This window comes from Rhinatrema bivittatum, chromosome 1 (assembly GCF_901001135.1).
Source record: "Rhinatrema bivittatum chromosome 1, aRhiBiv1.1, whole genome shotgun sequence".
Classification (NCBI taxonomy): Eukaryota; Metazoa; Chordata; class Amphibia; order Gymnophiona; family Rhinatrematidae; genus Rhinatrema; species Rhinatrema bivittatum.
Genome location: NC_042615.1, coordinates 388222758 through 388247080, shown reverse-complemented (window position 1 = coordinate 388247080; position 24323 = coordinate 388222758). Strand labels below are relative to the sequence as shown.

Here is a 24323-nt window from a genome sequence, read left to right as displayed (position 1 = left end):
TACCTTGACAATAGACAATTCAAGGTTAAACTTGGAAACAGTATATCAGACCCCCCCCCAACTCATCCAGAGGAGTCCCCCAAGGCTTATCTCTATCCTCCACCTTGTTCAATATTTATGTTACCCGTCTGCCAGCTCCTAACTGATCTAGGCCTCATTCATCTCATTTATGCAGATGATGTCCAAATCCTTTTCCCTATAACGAACTCCCTCCCTAACGCATTAAAAATGTGGGACAACTGCCTCACGTCAATTAATACCCTTCTTAATACTCTTAATCTTGCCCTCAACACTGCAAAAACCGAGCTCCTCCTCATATCACACAATTTAACCATCAACTCCCTCGCAAACACAACGTCTAACTCCAATTCATCCCAAAATTCACAAAACCTGGGAGTCATCATAGATAACCAATTTAACTTTAAAAAATTCATAAATACCACCACCAAAGAATGCTTCTACAAACTTCAAGTACTCAAGAAACTCAGACCCCTCCTCTACTTCAAAGTCTTCCGAACTGTTCTCCAGGCCCTCATCTTTTCTAAAACCAACTATTGTAACGCCCTCCTGCTTGGCCTCCCCAACTGTTACATCAAACCACTCCGAATGGTACAGAACGCCACAGCCAGAATCCTTACCAACACACGAAAAATGGACCACATCGCTCCCATCTTAAAAACCCTCCACTGGCTCCCCATCTCATTCAGAATACTCTACAAGAGTCTCACCATCATTCACAAAACCCTTTACAACCAGGACCTTAATTGGATGAATGACTCTCTCTTCTTCCACTCCTCTAACAGACCTACCAGATCTGCTTACAAAAGTACCATACGCACACCTGCTCCTAAACTCACACACCTCGGCTCCACAAAAGATCGAGCACTATCTATTGCAGGACCCACGATTTGGAACTCAATGCCTCCTACTTTACGTTTGGAACCTAGCCCACAAATGTTCAAAAAATGATTGAAGACCTGGCTCTTCCAACAGGCATTTAACTAATCTCCTTTCTTCTCCACTCCAAATATCCCCCCCCCCCATCTCAATGAGCTTTTCTCCATATATACTGATGCCAGCATTACTATGTTATATGCCTCTGCAATACACTACTTAAAACATTGATGTATGACCTGTATATAGTTCTCTAATGTTACACTCCTCCGTTTAATGTCACTGTATTAGTTTTATGATAACTTTCTAATGCTTTTATTCCTTTCTATTACGCATTTCACATTTGCATCTCCTAGTTTTGCTTTTCCCTGTTTTTTTGTAACTGATTTCTCCATGTTGTTCCCCCTTGTTCGATGTAAACCAGCATGATGTCCCTGACGAATGTCGGTAAAGAAAAGCCTTAAATAAATAATAAATAAATAAATAAATACTCTTCCCCCACCCCAAACCTCACCCAATATAGGTCCCAGCTCTCCTACCAATCCCCAATTTCGTATTCTCCTATGGCAACCCCCTCTGTCCCCTGGAGACCTAACTCCCCCCCAATCCCTGAGTCCTCACTTCTTCTTCAATCCTTGTGCCCCCATTATCTTCAAGACTCCGCTTCTCCCTTCCTTATCTCTGAGACTCCAGGAGCAGAGCAGAGCAGCCCCCTCCCAGGTAAGCGCATTGCCTATGGCTGGCTGTGCTGCTGTCTGTTATGCTGAGCAGTAGCACTCTCAGCTCAGTCAGCAGAAGCAGGGAAAGACCATGGAAGAAACATGGGAGGAGGCTCTATATTTGGGTCCTCTCCCTCTTTTTCTCCACAGCTCCTTCCCAGTCATCTTCCTCCTTACCCCATGTATCCCATGGCCCCTTTTTCCTCCTAATACTCCCCATGACTTCTCTCCCCCTGTGCCTCCCCTCATATGACCCTCTCTCTCTAGTGCTCCTTCATGTTCCCACATGATCCTGACCTCCTCCCCTTCTGTGCCCACCCTGACTCTTAGTCAGTTGTTATTTCTGATTCCCTTCCTGACTTCTCTCTTCCCTACTCCCCTAATAGCTTTTTTTCCCTGCAAAATCAGGCCCTTCCCAGCTTATAACCTCTGTTCAGCTTTTGTGTTTCTTCCAAGGCAAGTCCATTTGGCAGCTGAAGCAACAGGAACAGAAATAAAATTCAGCCCTGGCCTGAAGCAATTCTGCAAGCATAGGCGCTGCAATGGCCCCACCCCCTCCTTCTGCACATGCTTCCTGTAAACAAGGAAATTCATGCAGGGGAACAGAGCTGCTGCAGAGTTGGTCAGTGTGTGCAAGCTGGCTCCGGGCTATCTCCAGGCCCAGCACTGGATTTCTTTTCTCTTGAGATGGGCTTGGCTGAAATCTCCGCGGTATTCTGCTGTTTTAGCAGCAATGCATAAGAACATAAGAAATTGCCATGCTGGGTCAGACCAAGGGTCCATCAAGCCCAGCATCCTGTTTCCAACAGAGGCCAAACCAGGCCACAAGAACCTGGCAATTACCCAAACACTAAGAAGATCCCATGCTAATGATGCAATTAATAGCAGTGGCTATTCCCTAAGTAAACTTGATTAATAGCAGTTAATGGACTTTTCCTCCAAGAACTTATCCAAACCTTTTTTGAACCCAGCTACACTAACTGCACTAACCACATCCTCTGGTAACAAATTCCAGAGCTTTATTGTGCGTTGAGTGAAAAAGAATTTTCTCTGCTTAGTCTTAAATGTGCCACATGCTAACTTCATGGAATGCCCCCTAGTCCTTCTATTATTCGAAAGTGTAAATAACCGAGTCACATCTACTCGTTCAAGACCTCTCATGATCTTAAAGACCTCTATCATATCCCCCCTCAGCCATCTCTTCTCCAAGCTGAACAGTCCTAACCTCTTCAGCCTTTCCTCATAGGGGAGCTGTTCCATCCCCTTTATCATTTTGGTTGCCCTTCTCTGTACCTTCTCCATCGCAACTATATCTTTTTTGAGATGCGGCATTTATTCTATCTTCTATCTTCTGCCGGCCCCGGACACTTGGGTGGGCCTGACTCTGAAGTGGATGGGCCACGGCCCATTTAGGCCCACCTGTAGATATGCCACTGCTGAGCACACAAAAAGGAAGTGACTTGTTGATGGTTGCTTGGTGAGAGTTGGTAGCAGTAGTGGAATTGCAGATATCACAGCACCACGCTGTCATACAGTGTGAACCAGTGTTAGTAGAGATATTGGAACCTGGGTCTGCAGGTGTCCTAGCTCTTGGTTTTCAGCACTAGACTGTCACATAGGGAGAGTTGATGGAAGTGGTAGTGAAGGGGGCATGGAACCCATGCCAACCCCCACCTGAGACAAGGACAGCAACTCCTAACAACAGGACTCGATGTACCAGAATCACCCGCTCCACAAAGGGTCTACTGCCTGCAATAAAGCTTACAGATAGGATAAAGAAAAAACTGAATGTATTAGCCAGCCTGCTAGCAAGCTTTCACACACTGTTCTTATTGGGTTTTTTTTTAGTAATGCTGATATCTTAGGTTTCGTGTATAACTGGCAAGTAAGCAAATACGCTAGTATGCAGAATCAACCAAGACAAAGGATGCATTGTGTATAAGGCAGTATTATTGTTGCAAATTCACAAATTCCTTTTTCAGAACTGCAAGTCCCGACAGCCTCTCCTGTAAGTGATGTAGCGGTACTCACAGGGCATGCAGCCAGAACAAAGGAGAAGAATCAGGAAAGTTCCATGCTGGAAGAAGGAGGGAACCATCTAGCCCCTCAGTCGGAATATGCTTGCTCAGCAATGTATAAAACGCATGTGCAAGAGATAAGAAGTATGAAATGTATAAAAAGTTTCTCCCTGCTGGGCAGGGTATGCAGTTTTACTGATTCATGTCAGCTGCATCTAATTTGCTAGCAAATAAAACTTTTCCTTCTCAGACCAGTGCCTGAAGTCTTCTGTTTGTTACCTGCTATTTGTTACCCTGTTACAGTAGGATTAAAACCTGAGCCTCAGCACTGTATTTTGTCTCACCTGTATTTTCCCCCTTTCTCATGGATATAAGCTCTGGAGCAGGAGTAGCAATGCCATAATGGAGGACTGATTCAAGCCCAGTATGGAGGTGAGAGGAAGGGGTGGATAGCGAATCACTTCCTATAATAAGGGTAGGGAAAAATGTTTCCGGTTATTAAAGCCGCTGTGGTGAAATTTAAGAACATGTTTCACATGTTAATTGTGTTTCAAGTTAATGGTGAATGCATGTGACCTCCCCAGCTTTTCATCTTCCCCCTGTCCTACACAGCTGAAGATTATGATGGATCTGCTCAGAGACTCCATCAAGGCTGAAATCATGTAACCTGGGTTCGGGCAGCAATGAGGACCAGGGAGAAGGTGGAACTTGTGCACAGTTATAACCAGTCTGGGAAGCATGGAGAGAGGTAAAAAGGAAGGCTACTGATACATAAAGGCCCAGATTCGAATCCCACAGCACCCACCAGTCGTCACTGTGCAACAGCCAAGTGGGGACAGCACAGAACTGTGACACCTGCATACCCAGGCTCCAACCCAATCTCTCCCTTCATCTCTTACCATGCAACAGCCTGGTGCTGACAGTACAGGGTTAGACTCAGGCTCCAATCCCACTACTACCACCAATACTGTGTGACATCCTAATGCTGAGCACAAAGCTGTGACATTTGCAGACCTGGAGTCCAGTCCCACTGATGCCACTAAATCTTGTGAATTTTGAATATGATTTATGCCTTGACACTCTCTGAAGTAACATGTGTTGCTCTCTCTTCCCCCTCCCAAGCATGTCTCATACCAGTACCAGAAGGGTATGATCACCATCCTTGCCCAGTCCGTGAAGCCACAGGAGAAGAATGTACAGACCATAGATATGGAATAACTCCCATCTCTCCTCTCTCTTCCCACCCAAACCAAGGAGCAGAGAGGTGACCTTTCCCTCTCTGAGGTCCGGGGGAGTACAGAACACCTCTCAGGCATCTCCTGTGTTTTTTTTTTCATGTTTCGGAATCATTGACTCCTGCTGCTTGGGGGTTGCTACTTTCCGTCTGCTTTGTGATCCCCCTTCCCCAATACAATGCAACTGCCCTCTCTGTCCTAGTAATAAAAACAAAATCTATAAAGTCATGTCTCCTCACAGCAATACAACCATGTTGGCAAATAGGGGGAGGGGAAATATGGCAGGGGTCACCTGGCCAACTCACGCATGTGAACCCAAAGGGGCTGATCCAGAGCTGTTTCCACCCTGCTGCATGCCGGGAGATGCATCCATGATCCACTGGTGAAATGTTCGGTGGAGCGCACCTGTCGCACCCAGCTGAAAGTAATCACGGGGCGAATCACGCGGCGGTGGTCGTGCCGGGGGGCGGGGGAGCATCGAGCATGAGGGGTGGGTGAGATAAACAGCATCAGAGCAAATGGGAACGCAGTGATTCAAATTGCTGTGAACCCATTGGATGGGGAAAGCTAGGCTTGTCAGGAGGAGCAACAGTCGTGTGCAGTCGGGCGCGGTGATCTGAGGAGCAGGATGTGTGGCGTTTGGCATCCCTCCTGCCCACCCGAATGATTGTATACCTGTAAAGTTGTTATTTTGTTTTTGTAATGCAATATGTCGCAGTGGAGGCAGTAAACTTGAGCCCAAGTTATGTTGTAATAATGTATTGTTAAAGGAGATTGGGGGGGGGAGGAAGAGTCCCGTGTAGTTGGGGGGCTGCTACACGGGATGGCCGGTGAGCGAGGGGCTAAGCTCAAGGCCGAGGCTTACCCACACTGGGACGAGGCGGGGTAAGCAAAGGGGGGGGGGGGGGTGTCCTATTCCTTAGGCCTTACCACTGGAACGTGGTGGTTGAGGTGGAATAGGAGGCAAATAATGAAAAGGGGAGGGGGGTATTGGATTGTTAATTGTAAGGGCTCGGGTAATAATAATAAACTGCGGCCTTTTATAATGCATTAAGTGTCTGTGTTTATTGGTACAAGGGAAGGGAGCCAAGCGATGATCTCGCATCTGTGCATTAATGCCTTCGCCTGCTCTAGAATGAGATTGACAGACTGGTCCTTAAGGTGAGATGAAGCCAATCCCAGGGCAGGAAGCTTTCATCGAACATGGTCCGGCCAAGGATTGTGCAGGTCTGGTTAGAGTGCAGCCTGTCTGCCAGCGCTAACTTTGGCTACAGTGTGATGGCTTTGGCCAAGATCTGGTATTCTGTGCAAAACCGGGTGCTGGTTCTTCACATTGCACAGGTCTCTCCAACTCTTTCCCCTTTGGCAGGTGCTGGCATGATAATGGTGGCTTTCCAGTCTTGAGGGATTCGGAAATGACCAGTAGATCAGATTCAGGCTCATTCCATGAGAACTTCAGGGTCAGCCCTTTGCTGCCCGGAGATGTGACTTGAGGATTGGGGTGCAGTTTCTCATCCTGTCACTTCTAAAAGGACTCTCCCAGCTATCACTGCAGCTGCCCCTTTGAATGATGCTACAAGCAATGGCCACCCCTGTTCCCCCCCATCCCCATTCAGGGGGATGCAGATACATCCTTTGTCAGCTGCCCTGAAGGAGCTAATAGGGTGAGGTCTGGTGAAAAAATCATCCCTGGACCTCCAATTTCTTCATCTGTACCAGGCTGATGGAGGGGAGCTTGCCCAGCTTCAGGATCAAGCAGCTTTATTTACTCAGCTATTTAATTTTACAGGCCAGCCCAGTGTCCGGAGGTTGGCAGCATTCATGGATCACAAGGCTGTGACCATGATATAGTAACATAGTGAATGATGACAGATAAAGACCAAAATGGTAGTAGCAGCTGCCGCTCTGTACAGGATTCCCCCAAATCTTCTGTTAAGGGTAATAGCTCCATGCAGGCTACCCCCAAGCTTTCTTTTAAGGGTAGTAACAGCTCTCGTTCTGTGCAGGCCACCCCATGCCTAAATGTAAACTATAGATGTAACAGAAAATTTATCCCATTTCTTATTTTCCTTTCTCGAGGCAGTAGGGATCCTCTGTGTTTGTCCCATGCTCTTTTGAATTCCATTACAGCTCTCATCTTCACCACCTCTTCCAGGAGGGCATTCCATGCATCCACCACCCTTTCCATAGGAGCCGAGTAGTTTGATCTCTAGGTCACATATTAGCATTTTAATGACTCTTGGCTGAAGGCCTGAGGTTTCATGATGTCAGGCTGGGATTTCTGGAGAGACTGGAATGAATATGAGGAGGATTGCTCCTCAGCGGGCTAGGGTCTGCCTCAGCTTCACAGTGTCGGTTTGGAGTTCTGGAGAGACTGGCATACTGGGTACAAGATGCATTTCTCCTCGGTGAGTCAGCAGTGATATGCTGGGTAGGGGCAGTACCTTCTTTCTCGGCTTCACAGCATCATTCCGAGAGTTCGAGAGAGACTGGTACATGGGGTACAAGGTGGATTTCTCCTCATTGAGACAGTGGTGGGATGAGGCTTGACCCATCTCAAGATACTCTACCAGGAGCGATAGTGGGCTGCAGTGCATCGCAGGCAACAGTATTGCAGTCATGGGGGGGGGGGGGGGGACGACGACAGGACAGGGGCACCTTCCAGGAGCTTTGGGGAGATTAAATAAAATGGTAATTTGAAAAATGTGGACAAAGGGGCATTAAAACCTAGTGAAACAATGAAATCCAGAAGCAGAAATAGAGAAAAAGCAGGGAGCAATATAGGAAGCTCCTTTAGCCTAGGAATGAGTGGAGGAGGGGAACACAGAAACTGTAAAAGTAAAAACTGAAATCTGTAACCGTGCCCCAACTACTCCTAACTCGGTCTTAAAATGGGCTTCTATGGGGGAAAAAGAAAACAGAAACATGGGGAAGGAAAAGGGAAAGTGAGACCCAGGGACAAGAGGAGCGCAAAACACTTTTAACAAGCAAATGAAGTGAAAATGAAAAGAAATCACAATCATATGTGGGACAGCTGGACCTAGGCTGATCCCTGAATGCAAAACCAGTAGCTAACCTCCATCCCTCCCCACACCTGCGACTAGAAGGGGGAGCAAGACTGCAAATCTCAGCGTGTTCTGGAACCAAAAAAAAGGGGTTCATCTTGACCACATGGGAACTTGCAGAGGAGCGTACAAGAAACAGATGTGAACTGAAGATCGGAGGGGGGTGTCAGAAGAACACCATTCATAGAGTCCACAAGAGAAAAGCAGACACTTTCTGCAAAAATAAAGGGCAGGAGAAGCTGGCGCACTCAACCAATGATAGGGTGGGGGCGAACACCTTGCGGAACAATCAAGGAGCTCGAGCGTCTCCAGCCAAAGGAGTCAGCTTCGGGCAACTTTATTGAGCTTGGTAGTTTGTCCGTGTGTCAGCTAGATTTGGAAAGCCGCGGCATTGCTTTAGCTGCTGTCTGTTTATTCTCTCCCTCAGCTCTGAACGCCTTTCGCTTCCTTTACTAGGAGGGCGGGGACGGGGGAAGGGCTAGAAATATAACTGCCCCCAGTCGCGTAGCAACGGGCGAGCACGTGCGCAGACGCTGTGAAATTTAAAAAACAGGTAGTGACGTTCGGCGGTTTGAAAGCTGAAGCGTGTGGACTCTGGAGAGATCGGATGCGGTATCACGAAGGTGGCCTTGAGCCTCTGAGTGCCGGTTCCCGTTAGTTCGTTGGTGATCAGATCTCGTCGACAGGGCAGTAACGTCAGCTCGGTCCGCCGCTATAGTTGCGCTGAGCCATACCAATGGCGCCGACCCCTAGCAGGAGGAAGACTGGCACGCCCAGGAGAGTTACCACCGGCAGGATCCCACCGTCCTCCCCGCAGCCCAGGAGAGTTACCGCTGGCAGGAGCCCATCGCCTGTCCCGCAGCCCACAACGTCCCGCCCAAGTAAGGAGGGGGACATGGAAGAGGGAGAGTATGCTTTCACGCTTCAGCAGAGCCCTGTGCAGGTGTCACACTGATGCACAGATGTGAACGCTGGAAGGTTAAGCCACAAACTAGCCCGCACATATAGAAATGCCTGAATGCTGTGAAACAAGAAAGTTTGCATAGCAGTGACTTAACTGTTATTGGCAATCAGGTCTATCCTGTAAAGTGCGGCTGCGTTTACCCTGCTCCTAAGCCGCGTTCTACTCGCTTTCCGGCCGCGTTATCCCTTCCTGCGATCCTGAATCCCCTTTAACCTATGCCTACCGCGTCCTAAAATCCCCGGCCAACCCCTTCCGCCCGCGGCATGTATATTGCATGCAAACGAGCGAATTGGCTATTCCCTAGCATCCCGTAACCCGCGCCACGACTATCGCTATCTTTCCCTGCAGTTTTGTCGCGCGTTTAACCTGCTAACTTACCGCCTACCCTTACCCCTGCGGTAGAGGCAGGGGTAAGGGTAGGCGGCAAGCTTTCCCCCAGCCCCCGCTCACCAGCCCCGGCTGCGATCTCTCTGCTGGTCTCCGGGGCAGCCCCAGTCCTCTCCCCTCCTCCCCAAGCAAAAAAAAAAAAAAGCGAAAAAAACGTTGCAGCCCCCTCAATAGGCTGAAATGTAAATATTGTGCTGTTCAATTTCTCCCCTTCCATCCCAAGTTTATTTTCCTTGTTTTTTGTAACTTTCCCTCTCCCTTTTTCTGATTCACTGTATTTAAAGTTCAAGGTTCTTATTGAAAATATTGTTTTTTACGTTATGCTTTACACTCCTTGTTATTTGTAAACCGGGTTGATGTGATGCCTATCATGAAACTCGGTATAACAAAAACAATAAATAAATAAATAAATGTCCGGAGGGGGCTGCAAAAAGTAAGTCGCTTCGCCGCTTCGTACTGCCAGCCCCTTCTTCCCTTCTCCCGGAGCAAGGCTGTTTTTCGCGCCCTGCTTCGGGTGGAGGGAAGAAGAGACACTGACAGTATGAAGTGGCGAAGCAACTTACTTTTTGCAGCCCCCATCGGACTTCTCCTGCCTCCAGCTGCGCGACTTACTTTTTTTTGCAGCCATCAGCAGGAACGGATCGTGGCTCCCCTGCCTCCCGGCGAAGATGGACGCCTGCACGGGGGAAAGCGGCCCCTGTGCGTGCGATTGCCTGCTCTAGATGTGACGTCACATGCCGTGATGTCACATGCCGTGACGTCACGTCTTGAGCGGCCAATTGCACGCACAGGGGCCGCTTTCCCCGGTGCAGGCGTCCATCTTTGCCGGGAGGCAGGGGAGCCACGATCCGTTCCTGCTGATGGCTGCAAAAAAAAGTAAGTCGCGCAGCGGGAGGCAGGAGAGGTCCGTAGGGGGCTGCAAAAAGTAAGTTGCTTCGCCGCTTCATACTGTCAGTGTCTCTTCTTCCCTCCTCCCGAAGCAGGGCGCGAAAAACAGCCTTGCTCCGGGAGAAGGGAAGAAGGGGCTGGCAGTACGAAGCGGCGAAGCGACTTACTTTTTGGAGGCGTCCATCTTCGCGAGCAGCTGGAGGCAGGAGAGGTCGTCCGATGTCCGGAGGGGGCCTCAAAAAGTAAGTCGCTTCGCCGCTTCGTACTGCCAGTCCCTTCTCCCCTCCTCCCGGAGCAAGGCTGCTTTTCGCTCCCTGCTTCCGGAGGAGGGAAGGGGGTCTGGCAGTCCCGACTTCCTGGTATCTGTCATTTCAAATGACATTTGAAATGACAGATACCAGCGTGGCGTGAAGCGTTAGGCCCGCGCACCCAGGATACTGTATAGGCGCTCTATCCAGTAAAATGGGTTGCGCGGGCCTAACGCTTCACGGATCCTTCTTAGACGCGGTTTACATTTGCATGAAATTATAGTTCAGGATCGAGCGGTAGGCGAGCTGCACTGTGTGTGCGGCAACCGCGGGTGCGCCGGACACTAACGCAGCTCTTCCTACTGCTCGGTACTGGATAGACCTGAATATGGATGACATCAAATACAAGAGAGGATAAGTAAAACAAGCTTTTACATTTGTTTTATTTGCATATTAACAAAGTTATTAGTCATCTGGTTTAAACCATATAAATTATAAAATTTTGATTGAAAAGGTGGATGAGGTGGGAATGGTAAATGATTAAAATTCTGCTGACACACAATAATGGATGTAAAGCAGAATTATGACATTCCCCATACAACTGCCCTACAAAAAAGATGTTCTGGTGTCATCTCAGTAACAGCAACTCAAACTTCTCCTACTACCAGGCTCAATAGCCCTACTTATGAAAAGAAAAGAAAGCACAACAAATAAGACTGATACAAACACTTACATGCTAGTAAAATACCTCACCTCAGTAACACACACAGAACTGACCTAACATACTCCCAGGATCTGCAGTTATGTACATAAACTAATCCACACACAGTTACCGCCTGTATTATGCAATGCACTCAACCAGTAACAACCCTATCTATGAAAAGGCAAAACTACAAATATTAAATCAGGTCCTAAACACCAATACACCTCCTATTAGGAAAACAGAACTTGCAAGCAGCTATAGATCCCCACACTGAAATAATTGTAAAACTATATTGATAAGCAGAATAAATGGTTCAAAACAGCTATGAACAGAATAACATCCAACAATTAAAAACTAATAAAAACTATTAAAAATTCTCCAAACACCAATAACATATTTAAAAAAAAAGCAGACACATCACATATTAAATAATTAAAATGGCAGTCAGTCAAGAAAGATAAACTTAAAAAGCCACCTTTACTTACCCCCTCCAGCAGCTCTCCTACTCCTGTTCTCTTCCATGCAGGCTGTAGCACACACCAGAAGCAGCAGTAGTGGCTAAGCTCTGTACTCATGGTCTTCTTCCCCCATGACCAGTCTCTGTCTCTCTCTCACACACACACACACACACACACACACACACCATACCAGTCACACCCCATGACCAGTTTCTGTCTTGCACACACCATCTCCCAACCAGTCTTTGTCACACACATCAGTCACCTTCCTGAACAGTTTCTCTCATGCCATACACTCACACACAGGCTTCCCACTCCCGTGTTCTATCTTACATATACGGGCTTCTCACTCCCATACTGTCTCTCACACACCCAGGTTTCTCACTCCCATGCTCACTCTCTCCACATGCACAGGCTTCTTATTCCCATAATCACTTTCTTTCACATACACACACCCCAGTCTCTCTCTCTCACACACCGTCACCTTACCAACCAGTCTGTTTCTCATGCATGCACACACACATACAGGCTTCCCACTCCCATGCGCTCTCTCACATATACAGGCTTCTCACTCCAATGCTTTCTTTCACATACACCCCCACATCACCAGGCTTCTTACTCCCATGCTTTCTCACATACCCAGATTTCTCACTTCCTCTCCCCCTTTCTCCCTGACCAATCACTGTTATTGTCTCTCTCATATACCACATCACCTCTCTGACCAGTTTCTCTCACTTACAGGCTGGCTGTCTTCTCTCGCTCTCTCTCACTTCCTCCCCACCCTGAGCACAAATGGTAGCTGCAGCCTCTTCCAGCCGCTGCAGGCTAAGAAAGAAGAATCCCATCGGCTGCGGGAAGCTTATACTGCTGTTTCCCTGTATGTACCCGGATCAGTCCAGACCGTGGGTTGAGCCTCCTGTTCAGCAGATGGAGACAGACCAAAACTGAAAGGGTATCCTATATCAGGAGAGAGCCTATCCTGCAGCCCTTCAGTATTTGTCTGTCTCCAGCAGATGTGACAGGTCACCCTGTGGTTCCCTGATCTTTCTCGGTTAGGTACTTTTCTCCCCTCTTTACAGGATCAAGCAAGTACTTTTAATTTGTTCATAGTTCAAAACAAAAAATCCAAAAACAGAATTAACTCTGATTTTCCTAGTGTGTAGCAGATGGACTCAGGACCAATGGGTATAGTGTACTCCTGTTAGTTGGAGACGGATCAGATTTCAATCTGACGTCAGCCCCTAGTACATATACCCCTGCAGGAAGTGCAGCTCTTCTGTATTTTCCATCTCCATAGCAGTTAAGGACCATCTGCACGCTCTCACAGCGTTAGAACCAAATTCAAAGAAGAAAATCCAAATTTAAAGAAGAAACCTACCTGAAGATGAGCCCCGCTGTCCTGCAGTGATACCCTCTGGTCCCTCCCCCAGTTGAGATTCCCGAGGTGATTTCCGTGGTCCCTTGGAGGTAAGCCTCGGTCCGGCGGCCAAATCGCGGCAAGGACCTAGCCCCCGATCCCCGGGCGTGGCTGAGAGGTAGCGGGTGCACCCTCGAGCCCAGCGGTGAAGGTATTTGCCCTCTCCCCCCGCAGCCGGAGACCGCCTGGGACGCAACCGGGAAGCGCCGAAGACAAGGTAAGGTAGAAATCTTCTGCTTGAATCCGGTCTCCGAGGATCGAGAAGGAGCACAGGTCACCGGCCGGGACCAGTGCTACCGGGTTGATCAGCCCTAGCAGGGCCAGGCCCAGGCTATTTCCGAGCGTCTACCCACGTGGAGACCCTCCAAGGGGGTCGCCATCTTGGCCCTATTCGCCGCGCCGTTCGAGAGCGCACAACTTGAGCTAGGCGCACAAAGCACTTGTGCGCATAAACTTACACGCACGTAAACGCACATAAGTTGCGCGCACAGAGCTGGGCGCATATCTACGACTAAACGCACAGCTGCGCACACAACTACAAGCTCATCTTAAGCGCACCGGAGCGCATAAGAGTTTACGCGCCGATAGCCATGGCACCTCCAGAAACAGGGATAAAGGCTCAAGGCCACTGCCCAGCATGCCACATCAGAGCCGCACAAAGTGAGGAGGCTGACGCCCTGTGCACGCAGTGCGAAGAGGCCCTGGGAGACCCAGTCCAGGGCCAGTCCCATCCAGGGCTGAGTTCTAGCTCCTCAGGGGGTACCCCGGACCTAGCTAGGGGGACCTCCCCACAGATGGGAACCCCCAAGGAACCAGCGCCCATCAGCTTTGACCCACCGTCGATCTCATGGGTGGAGTTCTTCAAGGGGATTCATGCCTTTGTTCAAATGCAAACCGAACGTCAGGCTGACCAGCCACAGGCGGACCCTCATTCCCCAGGCCCTTCAAGACCTAGGTACAGGCTTCCACTACCCAGAAGCCTCACCTATGGGGACTCGGACATCTCTGAGGAGGAAACCGAACCCTTAGAGGGGGAGCTCCCCCCAGGGTCAGAGCCTCACCGAACCATGAGACGCTTCTTCACAAAGGACGAGCTCCCGGACCTGGTCAACCAATGCCTGACGGAGCTCGCTATCCTGGGCCCAGGTACTTCGGGGGAACCTAAACTGAACTCCCTGCTGGAGGGTCTTCGACAGACTTCTCGCCATTTCCCTCTGTTACAAGCAGCACAGCAGCTGATCGACCTGGAATGGAATGCTCCGGAGTCCACCTTCAAGGGGGGATGAGCTTTGGCAGCCCTGGACCCGGCAACCAAAGATCTTCTTGCATGCCCAAGAGTTGATGCCATGGTCTGCGCGGTCTCCAAGCGCACTACCATCCCAGTGGAGGGAGGAGCTGCGCTCAAGGATGCACTTGACCGGCGGCTGGAGTCCATCCTCGGTCATTTGACGTAGCCGCTATGTCTCTACAAATTGCGGCCTGCTGCACCGTGGTGACATGTGCCTGCTTATCCCAAACCAGGAACAACACCCCGGGAGAAGACATGGAACCAGCAGTTTTCCTAGCATGTAGCCAGATGGACTCAGAACAAGTGGGTATAGTGTGCTCGTGCTAGCAGTTGGAGACGGATCTGACGTCAGCACGGGTACATATACCCCCACAGGAAGTGAGACAATTCAGTAATTTCCGTCTCCAAAGAAGTTTGGAGTGCCTGCACGCTCGCTGAGCGTGTTTTCCAATACTAAGCTTCAAGGTTCTGGGATGCCACTTCCAATTCCGGGCTTTGCCCTTTGGGCTAGCCACAGCGCCGCGGACCTTCACCAAGGTGATCGTAGTGGTAGCAGCGGCGCTCAGACGGGAAGGAATCCTGGTCCATCCCTACCTAGACGATTGGCTGTTCAGGGCAAAATCCAGAGAGGAGAGCCATCGGGCAACCAACAGAGTGATCGCCCTTCTGGAAAGCCTAGGATGGGTAGTCGACCTAAACAAGAGTTGCCTACAGCCTTCTCAATCACTGGAATACCTGGGAGTCCAGTTCGACACCCAGGCAGACAAAGTCAGTCTCACCACCAAGAGAAGGTTAAAACTTCAGACGCCTCTCCGGTCCTTGATGGGAGCCACCCCGCCCATAGCGTGGGATTATCTGCAGGTTCTCGGCCTCATGGCATCCACCCTGGAGGTGATACCCTGGGCAAGGGCCCATATGAGACCTCTGCAATGCTCCCTGCTCTCTCGCTGGAGCCCTCGCTTCCGGAATTACTCCGTGCATCTACCTCTGCCAGCCAGGGTGCGGACCCAGTTACGGTGGTGGTTGCAGTCCAACCACACGAGCAGGGGGTCGAAGATGTCCTCCCCCACGTGGACTCTGCTCACCACAGATGCCAGCCTGAGTGGATGGGGAGCACACTGCGAAGAACTCACCGCACAAGGGCGGTGGAACAGAGAAGAGTCTGGGTGGAACATCAACTGTCTAGAGGCACAGACTGAGGAACCGGGCAGTCAGAGTGATGTCCGACAACGCCACCACAGTGGCATACATCAACCGTCAGGGCGGAATCAGAAGCCGACAGGTGTCCCTAGAGATAGCCCCGCTGATGGCTTGGGCAGAGGCGAAGCTTCAGGACATCTCCGCCGTCCACATTGCCGGGAGGGACAACACCACGGCAGACTTCCTCAGCAGAGAAAGCCTAAATCCGGGGGAATGGCAGAAGTCGCCCACAGCCTTCCAGATGATTGTGGATCACTGGGGGATCCCGGACATGGACTTACTAGCGGACAGGTCCAATGCTCAAGTACCCAGATACTTCAGCCGCAAGCGAGATCCGTTCTCTCACGGGATCGACGCCCTGGTTCAGCCATGGCCTCCAGGGACCCTGCTATATGCCTTTCCTCCGTGGCCCCTGCTGGGCACCCTCATCCACAAGATTCAGAAGCACCGGGGCCTAGTTCTTCTGGTGGCACCAGACTGGCCAAGAAGACCCTGGTACGCGGACATGAGAAGACTGCTGGCAGGGGAGCCCCTTCCCCTGCCTCCTCTCAGGGACCTGCTACGTCAGGGTCCCATCCTCCATGAGGATCCGGCTCAATTCTCTCTACGGTCTGGCCATTGAGAGGGCTAGGCTGAAGAAAAGAGGTTACTCGGAGCCGGTGATAAATACACTCCTCCGAGCTCGCAAGTTTTCCACTTCCCTCACCTACGTAAGGATCTGGAGAGTATTTGAAGCCTGGTGCGACTCTCACGGCACCAATCCACATTCGACTACAATCCCTATTTTGGATTTCCTGCAGGATGGACTTCAGAACGGTCTCTCCCTAAGCTCCATCAAGGTTCAGGTGGCTGTGATGTCTTGCTATGGTCCCAGGAGGGATGGCAAGACCATTGCCACGCACCCAGATGTTTCTCGCTTCCTGAAAGGAGTCAAGCACATTCGTCCGCCACTGAAGTGGCCAGTGCCTTTGTGGAACCTCAACATAGTTTTGGATTTCCTCGCGGGATCCACCTTCAGACCCCTTCGGGGCCTGTCTCTCCGGTCCCTCACTTTGAAGATGGTGGTCTTGCTGGCTGTATGTTCAGCACGCCGCATTTCGGCATTACAAGTGCTGTCCTGCCGTGATCCCTTTCTTAGAATCACTCCAGAGGCTATCCATCTTCGCACGGTTCCATCCTTCTTGCCTAAGGTAGTCTCACAATTTCACCTCAACCAGACCATATCCTTGCCAACCACGACAGGTTTGAAGAAATCAGAAGAAGGGCGTTTGTTACGCCATCTCGGCAGATTGCTGCTCAGATATGTGGAATTGACAGAAACAGTACGAAAGACGGGACCATCTGTTCGTCCTTCACAGCGGCAAGAAACAAGGAGAAGCGGCCTCTCGGCCCACTATCGCCCGCTGGATTAAAGAAGTTATCAGAGCGGCCTACGTAGAGGCCGGGAAGTCACCACCTCTACAGGTCAAGGCTCATTCTACCAGAGCCCAAGCAACATCTTGGGCAGAATCTAGGATGCTGTCACCTGCAGAAATATGTAAAGCAGCGACATGGTCCTCCCTCCATACCTTCTCCAGATTCTACCGTCTGGATGTCCAGGCCAGGGAGGACACAGCATTTGCAAGGGCAGTCCTACGCGGTCCTCAAGCAGCCTCCCACCCAGTCGGGGAGTAAAGCTTTTGTACATCCCACTTGTTCTGAGTCCATCTGGCTACACGCTAGGAAATGTTGAGATTACTTACCTGATAATCTCGTTTTCCTTAGTGTAGACAGATGGACTCGGCATCCCGCCCGGCTGCCGGTATACAGGGGTTTCACCGATTCAAGGTAAGCCTTATCACTTCTTACATGAGTGCGTCCACTCTGCCAGGTGTCGACGCCTTCCGGTTGGGAATGCTAGTGGTCTCCAGCTACTATCAATCTGTCAGGGGAATCCTGTTTTCACTATTTCATTGATCGTCAGTACACATATATCCATAACAGCTTTTGCAAGGAAGATTACTGAATTGTCTCACTTCCTGTGGGGGGGATATGTACCTGTGCTGAGTCCATCTGTCTACACTAAGGAAAACGAGATTATGAGGTAAGTAATCTCAACAATCATTCCTCGCGGACGCTGCCTCCGGCCTAGTGCGCACCGCGGCCAGAGGCGTGTCCTCTGCGGTGGCGGCCAGGAGGCAACTCTGGCTCCGAAGCTGGTCGGCCGACGCGTCTTCCAAAACATGCCTCATGAGGATGCCCTTCAAAGGATCCCTCCTGTTCGGCAGCGAACTAGAGAAACTGGCCAACAAATGGGGTGAGTCCCCATTGCCACGCCTACCAGAGGATAAGAAGAAGAGAAACCAGCGACCCTTCCCCAGGTCCTCCAGGGGCAGACGTTCACAGCGCTTCAATCCTTACAGGAGCAACTATTAAGCCCCCCGCCCTATGGGCAGGAACCAGTCCTTTCGGACCAAGCACAACAAGAGGGGAACCAGCTCGGGTACAGGCCTCAGCCGCACCCCACAATGAAATTCAGCCGACCCATCCAAGGGAAGAAGCTATAGGGGGCAGACTAGCCCTATTCTACCACAGATGGGTTGAGATAACTTCGAACAAGTGGGTCCTAGCCATCATTCGGGAGGGGTACTACCTGGAATTTCTAAGAATCCCTCCGGACAAGTTCGTGGAGTCCCCCTGCTACAATCTCTCCAAGAGGGCGGCAGTGGAAGCTACACTGTCCAGGCTACTAGCCCTCAAGGCCATAACCCCAGTGCCTCCGCATGGAAACCCTACGATTCGTAATAAGGGCGATTCAACCGGGAGAGTTTCTCACATCCCTGGATCTTTCGTTTTCCTTAGTGTAGACAGATGGACTCAGCATCCCACCCTTGGCTGCCATTACGCATGGTCTTTCAAATAATTCAAGGGTAAGCCATGTTTTCATTTACCTAGGGCATCCACCCTGCCGGGTGTCTATGCTTTCCGGTTGAGTACACTGGCGGTCTCCAGCTATAGTCAATCAACTGGTTCAAGTTAATCAAGTTTGAACGTTTAACCAAGTTATGAAGTTAATCAGTCAGTCACACATATATCCACAATGCCTTTCGAGGAGAATACTGAAGAGCTGCACTTCCTGCAGGGGTATATGTACTAGGGGCTGACATCAGATTGAAATCTGATCAGTCTCCAGCTGCTAACAGGAGTACACTATACCCATTGGTCCTGAGTCCATCTGTCTACACTAAGGAACACTAAATTATCAGGTAAGTAATTTCTCCATTTTTTTCCTCTCAGGAGACAGCGCTGTCTCCTCGCTCTTGCGGGGCTTAGGGGGGCTTGCCCCTTGTGTTCCATAGCCTAGGCCCCTTTCCCGGTGATCCTATTGTTGGGTGAAACTGGTGGTCCAGTCACTCCCCCCTTACCTGGCTGCCTTTTGCTCCGGGACGCTTCTTCTCCGGCAGTGCCCTCAGGGATGTAACATTCCCCGGTGTGTCTGTTTCCTGAAGTAAAAAAAAAAAAGGAAGAAAGGAAGGTCTGTTTTTTACTTCTAGGGCATTTTTCTTTCCTTTCAACCGGCAGCCAAGGTCTTGTTAAGAGAGGAGCACGCAGGGTTCGTTCCTCTACCTCCGCTCCTCCCGGCAGCACAATTTAGTATAATCGACTGATTTTTTTTTTTCTGCAGCTCGCGGCTCTTCATTGAGTATGCCGTGCTCCCACTGCTGCCTCGCTTGTGGAGAGCCCTTGACGTGTCTCTCGCGTGAGGGACTCTGTTCCACATGTTTGCCGGGTGGGGAAGGTCCCTCCCCGGCAGCGATCGTAAAGCAAGCCCGGGGTCGCTCCTCACAGTGCATGGCCAGGCCGTTCCCGGGTCGTCAAACCACGGGAACAGCGGCCATCTTGGGGGTTTCAGCAGCTCCCGATTCAGGGCTGCTGGGGGCAGAGAAGTCGAATTTGTTGGTCTCCCCCCACCCCCCCTGGCAAGTCCAGGCCATGTTTTTCATCAGAGTTTCTGCTTCTCATGCACAAACCCTATCTGGCCAGCTTGCAGGAGGAGGAGGACCCCTCACCGGGTCCCCTGCCGGCCAAAATTCCGCGGCTGCCCCCCCCCCCCCCTCGCTAGCTCCGGATCCGCAGGGGTTGGTGTGAGTAGTGCTGGGCCCCGGACCCTCCGCCTCTAATGGCACCGGTTCTGGATATGGATTTGGCTGGGATGTCCCCCCTTTGGAAGGTGATGACCCCTGGGTTCTCAGATTATTTCAGAAGGAAGAAATGGAACCCCTCATTCCCTTTGTTCTTCAGGAGTTAGGGATTGAGGGGTCCCTGGTGGATACTCTCACTGCCGCCCTGCCGGTGCACATGGACCCGTCCTGGCGGGACTCAGGGCTCCCACTTGTGCTTTTCCCTTCTATCCTATGCGCAATTTGCTGCTCCTCCGGGAATGGGAAGCTCCCGAGGCGGGGCTCTGCGTCGGGAGAGCCATTGTCAAGCTTTATCCTCTCCCGGAGGTCTGCCTGGAAATGCTGAAAGTTCCCATGGTGGATTCTTCAGTCTCCGCTGTTACCAAGCACATCACTATTCCAGTGGTGGGAGCCCCGGCCTTGAAGGATGTACAGGATCGGAAGCTCGAATTCCATCTAAAGCGCATCTTCGAGGTTCTGGCTTTGGGAGTCCGGGCGACAGACTGCAGCAGTCTCATGCAGCGGACAAGCCTTAGGTGGGTTCAACAATTGCTCGGCACCCAGGACCTCCCATCTGCAGAGGGGGGAGCAGGCTGAACGGTTGGAAGGTGCCATTGTGTATGGGATGGATGCTCCTTCGTTCAGGCGAAAGCAATGGCTTCGTCGGTCTCCACCAGAAGGCTTCTCTGGTTACGTAATTGGTCAACCGCCCCGTCGTCCAAGTCGCGTTTGGGCATGCTGCCTTTTAAGGGTAAGTTGCTCTTCGGCGAGGACCTTGAGCAGCTTATTAATTCCTTAGGTGAAAACAAGATCCATACGCTGCCTGAGGACCAACCGAAACAATCCCGAGCTTTTGTGCCTTCCCGGTTCTGGGGCCAGCGTAGATATACGGCTCGGGGGCTCGGTGCCTCCTCTAGAGGTTATCCCTCCAGGTCTCAATCTTGGTCTCTGTCCTTTCGAGGCTGCCGCTCCTTCCACGAGGGGGCATCCCAGCGTACCACGCCAAAGCCCGCTTCCCAATGAGATTCGGTCGATCCATTCCTCTTTTCCCAACCTCTGTGGTCGTCTCTCCCTGTTTTTCGAGGAATGGGTCAAAACCACGTCGGACCAGTGGGTTCCCGAGATTATTCGAGATGGTTACACTTTAGAGTTTTCTCGAAACCTGCCGGACCTTTACGTAGTCTCCCCTTGCGGACGTCTGAAGCGGGATGCGGTGGACCAAACTATCACCAGGCTCCTGGGGCTGGGAGCCATTGTCCCAGTTCCAGTGGAAGAAATTGGCGCCCGCCAGTATTCCATCTACTTCATCATACCAAAGAAGGGACAGTTCCTTTCGTTCGATCTTGGCCTCAAAAGAGTCAACTGGGCCCTCAAGGTACCTCATTTTCGTATGGAGACCCTGAGGGCGGTCATAGCAGCTGTTCACTCTGGCGAATATCTGGCCTCTCTCGATCTGACTGAGGCTTACTTACACATCCCGATTCGCCATGAGCACCAGAAGTATCTTCGCTTCCATATCCTGGGACAGCATTTTCAGTTCTGGGCGCTCCCCTTCGGACTAGCCCACCGCGCCGCACACCTTCACCAAGGTTATGGTGGTGGTGGTGGTGGTGGCTGCTCTCCAATGGGAAGGAGTCCTGGTCCATACTTACCTGGATGACTGGCTCGTGAGGGCCAAGTCGGAGATTCTCTGTCGGCGGGCGGTCGACCGGGTTCTAGCTCTCCTTACCTCTCTTGGGTGGATAGTCAACTTCCCCAAAAACAATAAACAGCCTTCCCAGGTGTTGGAATTTCTTGGGGCACACTTCGATACCCAGGTCGGCAAGGTGTTCCTGCCATGCGCTCGGGCACTCAAGCTCATCGACCAAGTGCGCAACCTTATCTTGTTCCCGCTCCTGACTGCGTGGGACTATCCTGGAGTCTATGGCCTTCACCATCGACCTCGTCCCCATGGCTTTTGCGCATATGCGACCATTACAGAGAGCTTTGCTATCCCGCTGGCAGCCTCTGTTGGAATAGTTTCAAACGATTCTCCCGCTTTCAGCCTCTACCATTGCCGACATACAGTGGTGGCTATCGCTTCCACATCTGAGGGGAATGCCTCTTCAGATTCCACAGTGGATTATAGTCACTACGGATGCCAGTCTCTCCGGCTGGGGAGCAGTCTGCCAGTCTCAGACCACACAGATACTGGTCCCCAGTCCAATCCCACTGGCACATCAATTGTCTGGAGGCCCGGGCGGTTCGACTGACTCTGAAAGTGTTTCTGCCCCTGCCCCGTGGCAAGGCGGTGTGGGTCCTCTCCGACAACTCCACCACGGTAGCTTATATCAACTGGCAGGGGGGCACCTGGAGTCGCCTGTTGGCCCTGGAAGCCAGCCGGCTCCTTGCCTGGGTGGAGCGTCACCTGGACTGCCTTGCAGCCTCCCACATAGCGGACAAGGAGAACGTGCAAGCTGATTTTCCTCAGTCGCCAGCATCTCGATCCGGGTGAGTGGGAGCTCTCGGACGGAGTGATGGATTTGATCATCAGCAGGTGGGGTCCCCCTCACCTGGACCTCATGGCGACCTTGAACAATGCCAAAGCCAACAGGTTCTTCAGCTGCTGGAGGGAGCACTGTTCGGAGGGAGTGGATGCTCTAGCCTCTCCCCTGGCCCTCAGATGTCCTCCTCTATGTGTTTCCCCCTTGGCCTCTTGTGGGGAAAAGTTCTCCGAAGAATAGAACTTCACAAGGGGCCGGGCATCCTGGTAGCACTGGAATGGCCTTGCAGACCGTGGTCCCTGGATCTGGTCAACCTGGCCACGGACGGGCCTCTTCGTGTCTGCCATCTCCTGCGTCTGCTCCGGCAGGGTCCTGTATTTTTCGACCAGGAGGATCGCTTTTGTCTAGCGGCCTGGCTTTTGAACAGACGTCTGAGGCTGAAAGGCTATAAGGATGAGGTTATCTCCACCCTCCTGTGGGCTCGTAAGCAGTCTACTTCTTTGGCTTATGTATGTGTCTGGAAAGTTTTTGAGAATGTATGTGCTGAATCGGGTGTTTCGCTGCGCTCAGCCCCGGTCTCTGTGGTTCTTTCCTTTCTTCAGAAGGGCCTCTCCAAGGATATTTCTTTTAGTTTGTTGCGCGTGCAAGTGTCCGCTCTCGGCTCTTTCCTCGGTCGAGTGGAAGGTCACACCGTGGCGTCTCACCCGGAGTCTTAATCTCATCCTTCGGGTTCTCTGTGTGGCTCCGTTCGAACCTCTCCGTCGGGCTACTCTTAAGGATCTTACGCTTAAGATGGTTTTCCTAGTTTCTATCTGTTCCGTTCGATGGGTTTCGGAGATTCAAGTGTTGTCCTGTCGGGAGCCCTTCCTGCGTTTTTCTGATTCAGGGGTTTCTCTCAAAACTGTTCCTTCCTTCTTGCCGAAGGTCGTTTCTTCCTTTCATGTCAATCAGTCAGTGGAGCTTCCCGCGTTTTCTCCGGAGGACGTCGTGGGTCCCATTGGGGGCGATCTTCGCCGGCTTGATGTGAAACGCGTGTTATTACGGTACCTCTAGGTCACCAATGAGTTTCGGATCTCCGATCATCTTTTTGTCCTCTGAAGTGGTCCAAATAAGGGCAAACAGGCTTGTAAGACTACTATTGCTCAGTGGTTGAAGGAGGCGATTTTCCTCTGCATATCTTTGCCAAGGCTGGGCGATTCCTGAGGGCTTGAAGGCTCATTCTTTGCATTCTCAGGCTACTTCTTGGGCGGAGAGTCAATCGGTCCTTCCCCAAGAAATCTGCAGGGCCACTATCTGGAAATCCCTGCATACCTTTGCTCAACATTGCCGTCTTGATGTGCAAGCACCGGTTTTTGGTTCTTTTGGTCGACAGGTGCTTCAAGTGGGACTGTCTCTGTCCCACCCGGTTTAGGAAGCATGGTACATCCCACGGTCTGGACTGATCCAGGTACGTACAGGGAAAGGAAAATTAGTTTTACCTGTTAATTTTTGTTCCTGTAGTACCATGGATCAGTCCAGACTCCCTTCCCTGTTTTTTCTTTTCTGCCGTCCACTCGAAGCTTTTCCTATAGGTCACCTATCATTATTTAAGGACACCGGAAGCATCTGTGTTGATGACCAAGGATATGCAAGAGCGCTCTTCTACAGAGTTCATTCCAGGTTGGAAAATTTAGTTAGTTACTCACTTGAGTCTTGTTTACTTGCTTGATCTTTTTTCTTGGTTATCTTTGTTCTTATCTGCTTTGACAATGGTTATATTGAAGGGCTGCAGGGTAGGCTCTGTCCTGATATAGGATACCCTTTCAGTTTTGGTCTGTCTCCATCTGCTGGACAGAAGGCTCAACCTACGGTACTACAGGAACGAAAATTAACAGGTAAGAACTAATTTTCCGCTGCTTTGATTGCTCCGGGCCACGCTACTCCTCGGGGGCCGATACTGCTGCCGCTGCTACTTTTCCACGCGGCCCGGCTCTTTCTCCTTCTCACGCACTGCTCATCACTTCTGTTGCGGGGCAGACGCAGGAAGAAGAAAAGGCCAGCCGCGGGTGCCACAGCTTCCTCTAACAACGCTGCCATTCCCGTTGGGCTTGAACGTGCTGTTAGCCCGGCGGCAACGGCAGCAGGGAAGGAAGAGCAGTGGGAGAGACCAGGAGCACACGATACACCTGCCGGTGCTTGGTGACACACTGGTGTGTC

The 24323-nt window shown here is 51.1% G+C and overlaps 1 protein-coding gene across 1 annotated transcript in view; it reads left to right on the top strand.

The window, feature by feature from the left end:
* Positions 1 to 8096: 8096 nt before the first annotated feature.
* LOC115091354 (histone H3-like centromeric protein A) overlaps positions 8097 to 24323 on the top strand; it is a 33849-nt gene continuing 17622 nt past the window's right edge. Inside the window, exon 1 of the mRNA XM_029601630.1 lies at positions 8097 to 8812. Within this exon, the coding sequence (XP_029457490.1) occupies positions 8668 to 8812 (145 nt within the window). The 5' untranslated portion in view covers positions 8097 to 8667. The remainder of the gene's footprint in view (positions 8813 to 24323) is intronic.